This window comes from Ahaetulla prasina, chromosome 1 (genome assembly GCF_028640845.1).
Source record: "Ahaetulla prasina isolate Xishuangbanna chromosome 1, ASM2864084v1, whole genome shotgun sequence".
Lineage (NCBI taxonomy): Eukaryota > Metazoa > Chordata > Lepidosauria > Squamata > Colubridae > Ahaetulla > Ahaetulla prasina.
In genome coordinates this window covers 300,728,467-300,740,186 of record NC_080539.1, presented here as the reverse complement: position 1 = coordinate 300,740,186, position 11,720 = coordinate 300,728,467, and the positions used below count along the sequence as shown (strand labels likewise).

The window sequence follows — 11,720 nt, the reverse complement described above, 5'->3', positions numbered from 1 at the left end:
TAATTTTGCGTAGCTTCTTTTCCAAAAACTCTACACTACTAACCAGAGCATACAAAACATTTGCTAGACCTATTCTTGAATACAGCTCACCTGTCTGGAACCCATACCACATCTCTGACATTAATACAATTGAACGTGTCCAGAAATATTTTACAAGAAGAGTTCTCCGCTCCTCTGAAAACAACAAAATACCCTACACCTCCAGACTTGAAATCCTGGGATTAGAAAATTTAGAACTCCGCGGACTCTGTCAAGACCTGTGTTTAACACATAGGATCATCTATTGAAATGTCCTTCCTGTTAAAGACTACTTCAGCTTCAATTGCAATAATACAAGAGCAAACAATAGATTCAAACTTAATTTAACCGCTTCAATCTAGATTGCAGAAAATATGATTTTTGTAACAGAGTTGTTAACGCTTGGAACACACTGCCTGACTCTGTGGCCTCTTCTCAAACTCCCAAAAGCTTTAACCAAAAACTGTCTACCATTGACCTCACCCCATTCCTATAAGTGACGTGCATAAGTGCACAAAAGTGCCTACCGTTCCTGTCCTAATGTTTCCTTCATTATATCAAATTAATACAATTATTACATACTCTTGCTCATATATATGCTTATATGATATTTTGCTGATTTATGTTGATGTTGTGTTTACTGTTGTGACAAAATAAAATAAAATAAATAAAATAAAATAAAATGTTTAGACTAGCCAGGGAGCCTTTACGAGATTTCTTTTCGGCAACTTCCTCCTCTACTGCAGGCTCACCCTGCATTGAACCTTCCGCCTGTGCTCCCTTTCGAGAAGCGGAACCTTGTTGCTTCAGACCTCCGAATCCAGGGGAATGATATCTGCTGGATCGCGGTACCGGTAAAGAGATGATCTCCCTCCGAGGCTAAAATGGCCTGGATGCAAAGGCTGCGGAAGAACAAATCGCTGCAATATGGGCTCCCGATGATGGTAAGCGGTCGGTGGTAGGATGAAGGGCAGCTAATTTCGGGGAGGAGGGGTGCTTGGAAGCGGGGGGGGGGGCTAGAAAGTGGTTGCACTTTGCATGTTAGCATACCATAGAGGAGACGGTATTCTCGGGAGTCGCGGCGCAAGGGACGAACAAGTGAGAAATCCTATTGGCTAAAATCCCATTGTAGGCTCACCTTTTTCCTCGAGGCACGCTCGTCGTTGGATGCCACTCTTGTCAGTCTGAAAAAAGGGGGCGTGCGTTTGCCATTTTGAAGGGGAAACTTTCGTAATATTCCTCATTCCGAGCAGAGTGTAGTTATTTGTATTGTGTCCTTTCCTTTCTATACGTATGGATGGCTTATACCATTAGTCATTCAGCATTTCTTAATCCACAGCTCTCTAGAGAGAATAGAATAGAATAGAATAGAATTTTTATTGGCCAAGTGTGATTGGACACACAAGGAATTTGTCTTGGTGCATATGCTCTCAGTGTACATAAAAGAAAAGATTCGTTCATCAAGGTAGAGATGAATAGAGAGATTGGACTACATGTTCCATTATTCACTTGGCTATCTGGATGAGGATAATAAATATTGGAGGACACTTGGTTGAAGACAACAACAGGGGTCTCCAACCTTGGTCCCCTTAAGACTTGTGGACTTCAACTCCCAGAGTTCCTCAGCCAGACCCCTGTTGTAGAATGACTTGTATACATTAACCTTTTATGTGCCATGAAGTAAGTGTTGATTCTTTGTAGTGACCATATATTTTAGCTTTTCTCCAGGATGAGCTGTCCCTAAGCTGATCTTTCAGATGATCTGACAGTCCATGCATTACTATTACAATTGAGTCTTTGTTGGTCATCCTTCCACCTTTCCCCGAGACAGCTAAGTCTTCACATAATGTGCTCAAAATACGATAACTTTGGCCAAGTTATTTGTGTCTCAAGTGAGAACTCTGGCTGGGTTTTTTTTTTCTTCAAAGGTTCATTTGTCAGTCAGTTTGTTTTTTTGGGCTGTTATTCTCTCCCAACCCAACATATTTCACAGGTTGTTATGAGGTAAATAGGAAAAAGTATGAGATATGTTGGCCTCTTTGAGTTATTTATAAAAATAATAAAGATAGAATAAGTACAGAAACATATAGAATGAAAAAAAACCAACCCTTCTTTAAAGTCCAACTTTCACTTCTATAGAATGTCACAGGGAAAATCTTTGCCTCCACATTCTGAAGTTTTAATTGTCCAGTCAAAGCCTGAAACCTACCATGCACAATAACTTGTTCTGTGTGATGGCTGCCACTAGTATAGTACCTATTCCCCTTTACAATTTCAAACAAAATTAACTTCTTCAGGGTTAGAATAGAATAGAATTTTATTGGCCAAGTGTGATTGGACACACAAGGAATTTGTCTTGGTGCATATGCTCTCAGTGTACATAAAAGAAAGATACGTTCATCAAGGTAGAGATGAATAGAGAGATTGGACTACATGTTCCATTATTCACTTGGCTATCTGGATGAGGATAATAAATATTGGAGGACACTTGGTTGAAGACAACAACAGGGGTCTCCAACCTTGGTCCCCTTAAGACTTGTGGACTTCAACTCCCAGAGTTCCTCAGCCAGACCCCTGTTGTAGAATGACTTGTATACATTAACCTTTTATGTGCCATGAAGTAAGTGTTGATTCTTTGTAGTGACCATATATTTTAGCTTTTCTCCAGGATGAGCTGTCCCTAAGCTGATCTTTCAGATGATCTGACAGTCCATGCATTACTATTACAATTGAGTCTTTGTTGGTCATCCTTCCACCTTTCCCCGAGACAGCTAAGTCTTCACATAATGTGCTCAAAATCGATAACTTTGGCCAAGTTATTTGTGTCTCAAGTGAGAACTCTGGCTGGGTTTTTTTCTTCTTCAAAGGTTCATTTGTCAGTCAGTTTGTTTTTTTGGGCTGTTATTCTCTCCCAACCCAACATATTTCACAGGTTGTTATGAGGTAAATAGGAAAAAGTATGAGATATGTTGGCCTCTTTGAGTTATTTATAAAAATAATAAAGATAGAATAAGTACAGAAACATATAGAATGAAAAAAAACCAACCCTTCTTTAAAGTCCAACTTTCACTTCTATAGAATGTCACAGGGAAAATCTTTGCCTCCACATTCTGAAGTTTTAATTGTCCAGTCAAAGCCTGAAACCTACCATGCACAATAACTTGTTCTGTGTGATGGCTGCCACTAGTATAGTACCTATTCCCCTTTACAATTTCAAACAAAATTAACTTCTTCAGGGTTAGAATAGAATAGAATTTTATTGGCCAAGTGTGATTGGACACACAAGGAATTTGTCTTGGTGCATATGCTCTCAGTGTACATAAAAGAAAAGATACGTTCATCAAGGTAGAGATGAATAGAGAGATTGGACTACATGTTCCATTATTCACTTGGCTATCTGGATGAGGATAATAAATATTGGAGGACACTTGGTTGAAGACAACAACAGGGGTCTCCAACCTTGGTCCCCTTAAGACTTGTGGACTTCAACTCCCAGAGTTCCTCAGCCAGACCCCTGTTGTAGAATGACTTGTATACATTAACCTTTTATGTGCCATGAAGTAAGTGTTGATTCTTTGTAGTGACCATATATTTTAGCTTTTCTCCAGGATGAGCTGTCCCTAAGCTGATCTTTCAGATGATCTGACAGTCCATGCATTACTATTACAATTGAGTCTTTGTTGGTCATCCTTCCACCTTTCCCTGAGACAGCTAAGTCTTCACATAATGTGCTCAAAATACGATAACTTTGGCCAAGTTATTTGTGTCTCAAGTGAGAACTCTGGCTGGGTTTTTTTTTTCTTCAAAGGTTCATTTGTCAGTCAGTTTGTTTTTTTGGGCTGTTATTCTCTCCCAACCCAACATATTTCACAGGTTGTTATGAGGTAAATAGGAAAAAGTATGAGATATGTTGGCCTCTTTGAGTTATTTATAAAAATAATAAAGATAGAATAAGTACAGAAACATATAGAATGAAAAAAAACCAACCCTTCTTTAAAGTCCAACTTTCACTTCTATAGAATGTCACAGGGAAAATCTTTGCCTCCACATTCTGAAGTTTTAATTGTCCAGTCAAAGCCTGAAACCTACCATGCACAATAACTTGTTCTGTGTGATGGCTGCCACTAGTATAGTACCTATTCCCCTTTACAATTTCAAACAAAATTAACTTCTTCAGGGTTAGAATAGAATAGAATTTTATTGGCCAAGTGTGATTGGACACACAAGGAATTTGTCTTGGTGCATATGCTCTCAGTGTACATAAAAGAAAAGATACGTTCATCAAGGTACAACATTTACAACACAATTGATGGTCAATATATCAATATAAATCATAAGGATTGCCAGCAACAAGAATGTTTCTCACATACTTCTGATACACTTCCCTTTGAATGCCAGTTTCTCATCCAGTTCACTAGAGAGCTATCTACTGATGTCTGTAAGGAAATAAATGTGTACTTCAATGTCACAATGCAAACTTCACCCCTTGCATGTAAAATTACCACACACATTTTGCCGCCATCATGAAACTACCTGTTGTTTTGAGAATTATTTTAAGAATACTCTCTCTTTTTATTATAAAACTTTCTAGGTCTGGTCCATCCATCTAGAACAGGGGTCTCCAACCTTGGTCCCTTTAAGACTTGTGGACTTCAACTCCCAGAGTTTCTCAGCCAGCTTTGCTGGCTGAGGGACTCTGGGAGTTAAAGTCCACAAGTCTTAAAGAGACCAAGGTTGGAGACCCCTGATCTAGAACTACCTGTAATTATGCATCAGTTTTTGTTAGGAGTTGATATATGTTGCTACTACCTTCTTTTCCTTCCCTCCATTAGAAGAGAAAGGCTAAAACCAAAAAAGAAAATTTCTAATTGAGAAAAACAAACACACCTTAAACATCGTGTCTTTGAGTCACTCTAGCAAACTCTAGGGCACTTTACTAGATTGTAACTGTTCTATTTTAAAAAAAACAAATTGGCACAAAGATATCTGTTTAAAATAATATTTAGAATTTATGAAGAACACGCAACAATTATAAAAATTAATGGGATTTAGTTTGAAGAATATGATTAGATTTTAAGGGAGAAAAAGGAACAATGGGTAGACCCATCCAAAAGGATGATGAGACTTGTGGGGAGGGAGGATGAAGGAAGGAAACTGGGTAAAATTACTGCATACAAAATAAAACCAAATTGTAATTGTATGTACTCACTGGATCTAGAAGTCTGGGAGTATTAGATTGCTTCTGAGTTCTGGCGGAATTCACCCTACAACTTGGGGGTACATTCCTTTATTTTCTTCCTCACAGCCAGTTGCTACTCTCTGAGGAAATTCAAAAGAACAAGATTTATTGCATATATTTTTGTTAGTTACATCCTGCCTTCATTTAAAATCTTTAGTTAGTTTACATGAAATCACTTTTGACTGATCGTTAGGTGGACATATCTTGGTCCTCCTTTAAGAGCTTGCTCTACTTTTTGGGTTTTCATATTTCCTTGCCATTTCCTTTTTTATAATGAGCCCCACACTTGATTTCAAAGAGAAAATGAACTATACCTTTCCTTCCTACAGCTTATAGTGCACTTGGCTCTCAAATACAGTAGGTGGTGCTCCAGTTTGTAAAATGCAGTAAAAGAAATATCTTATTTCTGATCAGGGTTGCAGCACCTGGTGACTCACCCTATGTGATTTTTGCTTACTGCATAGGGATGGCAAGTTTTCTGACACTGCTGTAATAAATTGTTAATCAAGATCAAATTATATAATTGGATTTTAATGGTGTTTAAAAGAGCTGGTTTAAGAAACAGATTAGAAAAAAAGAATCTGACCTGAATAGTAAATTGTTCCCCATGTCTATTCCTGGGCCTGGATTTTGTGTCAATCCAAGTTTATTGTTTCAACTACTGATTATAAGAAAAAGATGTTGTGCAGACACCCAGGTAGATAAAGCTTGAAAACTTGCTGTTTTCTGTCCCTTCCAGAGCAGCATTGCCCTGCAATTACAGGTAGTCCTCATTTAGCAACTGTCACATAAAGTGGCCATTCACATTTACAGCAATGATTAAAAAGTAAGTTTCTAATTAGTTTTTACATTTGTGACCTTTGTAGGTTTACAATCAAAGAAAAACTATAGATAATGCCAGGCCCATATAAGCCGATCCAAACTTGAAAAGTTCAATTAGCTGTTTATTGCAGGCGGGTAAGACTAGATAAGGTTCAACAGCATTCAGTAGGGGGGGCACACTTTGCCCTCTCATGCCCACAGATGAATTCCAGACTAATTCCCTGTTTGATTCCTCTCCATGACTCAGGCAGTTTCTCTTCCACAAATCAGATCATAAGCCCAGACACAGTTTCACTTAGCAACCACTTCATTTAATGACCAAGTTGCTGATTCAGTTTATATTTTGATCATAGGATCCTATCCCAAATTGAAATAGGATTACCTTAAGGAAGTGCTTATGCAAAAGGAAGAAAAAATAGAGACCAATTAAAGAGCTACTTAACACAAACTTTGCATTGTGCAATGAAAGGGGTGAATTCAGCATATTCTGTCATGACTTCACTGCTCATAGTCAAATACTTTCACCATTAACCAGTGTTTTGCTTTGTGATTCTCATCACCTCCTATTTTATGTTCGTGGGGGTTGTAATTAACTAGCCTTGCTGTAGTTCGTTTCAGTAACTAAGTGAATGCCTAATGCAAAGAGTTGCAGCATTCACTTCTGAGCTAATGCACAAGATAGCAGGTATAGGTATAAACATAAATATAAACAAAGGAAGTAAGTACAGATAAATGGGGACAGTAAGACAGGAAGAGTAGGCATGCTGGTGCGCTTATGCACGCCCCCTTTATGGACTTCTTAGGAATAGGGTGAGATCCATGGTAGACAGTTTGAGGTTGACGCTGTGAGGGTTTGAGGCTGTAACATAGAGTCTGGTAGAGCATTCCAGGTGTTGACCACTCTGTTGCTGAAGTCATATTTTCTGCAGTCGAGTTTGGAGCAGATATTTGGAGTAATACAATGTTGTATTATTCTTTTGTTCCTGGCTGATATCTGTTATTCTAAAATGTTTTAAGAGAATAACAGTTTTGAAAGGGACCTTGGAGGTCCCTTTCCAACCCCCTACTCAGGTAGGAAACCCTACACGTTTCAGACACGTGGTTGTCCAATCTCTTCTTAAAAATCTCCAGTGCTGGAGCACCAACAACTTCTGAAGGCAAGCTGTTCCACAGATTGATTGTTCTAAGTGTCAGGAAAATTCTCCATAGTTCTTGGTTGCTTCCCTCCTTAGAATACTTTATATCTATTGCTTCTTGTCCAGTGCAATCAAGTTGGTGTTCCTTAGATAGATTTTCTCCAGGAAAATTTGTCCCCAGACTGGTCTTTCACATCTTTCAGTGGTATACATATGGTCATCTTTTCCCAATCCATCTTCCTCAATATATATTCCATATACAAATTGAATAAATAAGGGAAATATGCAGTCTCACTCCATTACCAACCCCAAACCAGTCTCTTTTGTCATGTTTTGGAATTTCCTTATGTCCAGCACATTCCACAGCTTGGTATAATTAATGCAACCAAGGCCTTCTATAATCAGTCTAAAATCTATAGTTTTATACTTCTATAATCAGTCTAATCTAAACACACTGACTTCTTTTTGGTATCCTTTGGCTTTCTCAATTATTTAGTACAGATCAGTAGTATTGTGTTGTGTTCCTCTGCTATTTCTAAAACAATCTTTAACATCTGGCATTGTGCTGTTATCTGTGTTCAATAATCCTAATCAGTATTTTGCTTTCACCTGAAATTAAGAATATTGCATGATAATTTTCAGACTCTGATGAGTCTCCTTTCTTGGCATTGGCATGTAGATTTACCTCCTCCAATCTGTTTCGTTCTTTAGATTTGCTGGCATAGCTTAGTTGGAACCTTTACTGGTTCTTTGTCATTTGCCATATTTTATTTAATTATGAAAAAGAAGTGAAATACATATTTTATTGAAATATGGACACAAATTTTAAAAAAATTGAGCCAGTGTAGTGTGCTGAATAGGTGTTGGACTAGGACTGGTGAGTTCCAAGTTCATGTTTATCCTCAGCCATGAAAACCCATTGAATAACCTTGGACCAATCACCTCCTCTCAGCCCAATCTACTTCACAGGATTGGAAAAAATAGGTAGAATGGTACATATGATCCCTTGAGTTCAGGGAGGAGATATGATACATAAAATCTATCAAATGATGCCAAACTCAACAATTTGTGTGTGTGTGTGACTGTCTGTCTGTCTGTCTGTCTGTCTGTCTGTCTGTCTGCCTGTCTGTCTGTCTGTCTGTCTGTCTGTCTACCTACCTACCTACCTACCTACCTACCTACCTACCTACCTACCTACCTACCTACCTATCTATCTATCTATCTATCTATCTATCTATCTATCTATCTATCTATCTCCTGGATTGGGGCTGAAAGGTGAAAGCAAAGCAGTATGCTCCCTCCCACAGACGAGGTGCTTCGACAAACACACACACACGTTTTTGACTCTCCACAACAGAGTTTCTTGTCAGACAGTTCCAACGGTGTTCATTCTGAACTGGCCAAGCCTGTAATTCAAAATGACTACAGTGTGGTTCAAAGAACCATTTACTCATACTTGCACTATGGAATACAGCTTGCCTTGTTAAAATTAAAATTGCAAAATGCCTTCTGTATTCCCTCATCAATTTTGAACTACATGTTTTAATCTTGCTTAAGGAACCTCCCCCTCCCACCATGAACCTCCTTGTGTGTTTTATCTTGTATGTATATTTCAATGCTGAAAATGTTGTACTGAAAGAGGTTGAGATTGCATGTACTCTCCAGCCACAAGAAATTCCCAGCTGTTGAAGCATCACAACCATAGTGACAAACTGTTGACACTCCTTTATAAATGTCAGCGAAGCAAACTTATGAGTTAAACATCCATGCAAGGGAATGGTAAGTGTTGTTTATTCATGTGTTAAACAGTGAGGTAGAAAAACTAGTCAGGCAGTACTGGAAGCCAAATTTGTTGGATTGTTGATGAATCTGGAGCAATCAAGATGTCTTTCTTAAAACTGCTCCATAAGCAAGGGCAGTTAAACAGGTAGTGCTAAATAGCATTAATGTATGGATAAGACTAGAGATTTTGATTGAGACTCTGAGATACCTTTGGAACAAGCCTAATATGTATAAAAACAATAGCATATAAACTAGTAGGACATCATACTGCTGCTATACCTTCAACAAAATGTTGGAACAGATAGTGTCTATAAGCAAGCAAAAAACCATGACCCAATAGCTATAGAATAAAATAGATTGGAAAGTCTTTGACAAAGGACAATATCAGAAAACTCAGCTGTCATTACATAAAAATACAAGCAATCTTAGGGACTGGTTAATAATCAGAACACAAAAAGTAGGAATAAATGAGCAATTCACACCCTGGTGAGTTATGTATAGTAGGGTTCTTCATGGATAAATTTATTTGTTGATTAAATATATATGCTGTACATCTCACTGCCGAGCAGTGCCTATACGAATGAGTGGTAAAGTGGCCATTTCTGATCACCGTGGCAATCTGAAGTGGTAAAATCAAAAAGAGATTGTGAAAGAGTTCAAAAAGAATCTCTCCAAAGTGACTGAATGGACTTCAAAGTATTAAACAAAGTCCAAGTTACTTGATGCACATTGGCAAAGGGAAATGACAATCCAAACCATGGTGGATTTGATTTAAATCACTAGTAAAAAGGCTTGATTTAAATCAACCCGATTTAAATCATAATTTTTAAAGAGCGGCTGTCATCTCTGTCCTGCAGCAGCTCCTCCTCTGATCTGCTGTTGACTCACCAACAGTCCCAATATTGCAGAATATACAGCCTCATGCTACATAACTAAGCTCCATTTCATGCTAAATAAACTAAATTATTAATGTATCTTAAATAGAAAACTATCTTTAGATAGATTTTTACTCCAAAAGCATTTTATTAAAATAAATTTGATAAAAATCAAAAAAATCCAATTTAAATTTTAAAATTCCAATTTAAATTTAAAAAGCCATTTTTTTTATTTTTTTAAAAAAGCATTGATTTTTATCCACCATGATCCAAACTTCACCTGTGTAAGAATGGAATCTGAACTAGTAATGGAAAGAAAAGGGAATTTGGCTGAAAATAACTCAGTGTACAATTGCTGTGAAAAAGTTTATAATTCCATGTTTGGAATCAAGAGAAAGGGAATTGGAAATAGAACTGCCAATATAATAATGCCATTACATAAATGTGATACCATATTTGGAGTACTATATACAATATTTACAAACATGGTTTAAGAAGGACATCCCAAAGGTGCTTTTTCAAGAGGCAACTGGACTTTCTGGAAAGTCCAGTTGCTTCTTGAAAAAGCACCTTTGGGACAACCATTGTTCTGACCCAGCCTTAGCAGAAGCAAGAAACAGACTTCTTGTCACAAAAAAAAATCCCTCTTTATTTACCTCTTGCGAATTAACTGCATTCACCCACCGAAAAGTCCAGGCAATAATCCTTCAAGTAGTTAGCTGCAGTACAGACCTTATCAGTTCCTTGCGATAACTGCAAGGCCGTGAGCTCCCAGCCGAAAGGCTGCAAATTAAGTTCTGGCAAGCAGTCTTTGTGGCACAAAACACAATGAGCAAAATCTTCAGAAATATGAACTGTTGTCTCCTACGACAACCACTTCGCTTACCTTCTATTTATTCTCCAGCCAGGGTGGGGCCATTCAGCGTCCATGTGTGCTTTGCTTCCCGAGTCGACTCCTTGTCCTCCGTTGCTCACCTCTTCTAACTGCTCTGTGCATACATGCATCTGGAACAGGCCCCAGCTGTTCTTCCTCCTCACTCATATCAGCCTCCAAAGGCAGCTGCATCTCTGGTGGCTGGGAAATGTCGGACGGCCCTGGCTCTATCTCTGCATCTGATGCAGCATCCATCAGAACTTTCCCCAGAATCCAGCACTGCCCCAAATTCCTCCCCAACCTTCTCATCATCTGAGTCTGCCACCAGCTCCACTGGCAGCTGGTGGGCCACAACAACCATGGCCTGGATGACTGAGTATCTCCATAGACATTTGAGAAGAACATTATTGAGCTAGAAGAGGTACAAAAGTGTATGTGAAAATTGAAGCCGTTCTGCCATAAGGAAGGACTACAGTAATGACAATTCGATAGCTTGGATCAAAGGAATGTAAATGGAGACATGATAGAGAAATGTAAAATAATCATGAATAGCATAGATCAGGTGAAAAGAAATGTATTCTCCTCACCATGTTAAAACCTGAGGCCATCCATTGAAATATAGGGAGACTCAGGGCTTACAGAAAGATTTTTTAACATACAGAACATAGTTAAATTGTGGAATTTTGCTGCCAGCAGTTGTGCTAATGTTAGCCAATTTGCATGGGACTGGGCAGATTAATGGAGGTTTTGAGTAACTATTAATATTGGTATCTATTTACACCCTTTTGAATCATAAATGAAAATCTTAAAAATAAGTTACTAGGAGGCAACAAAGGGACGGAGTTATTTTTCTCCATTCTAGGCTTGTAAGTGTCCCAAAAACATTCTGATTGACATCATTACACAGTGGACTGGATGGTCCTTTGGCCTGACCTAACAAGATGGTTATGCTTTTATACATTTCCTTGCCCAGA

The 11,720-nt window shown here is 38.3% G+C and overlaps 1 protein-coding gene across 1 annotated transcript in view; it reads left to right on the top strand.

Moving 5' to 3' along the window:
• Positions 1–807: 807 nt before the first annotated feature.
• LOC131187540 (cytochrome c oxidase assembly protein COX16 homolog, mitochondrial) overlaps positions 808–11,720 on the top strand; it is a 32,560-nt gene continuing 21,647 nt past the window's right edge. Inside the window, exon 1 of the mRNA XM_058161927.1 lies at positions 808–962. Within this exon, the coding sequence (XP_058017910.1) occupies positions 903–962 (60 nt within the window). The 5' untranslated portion in view covers positions 808–902. The remainder of the gene's footprint in view (positions 963–11,720) is intronic.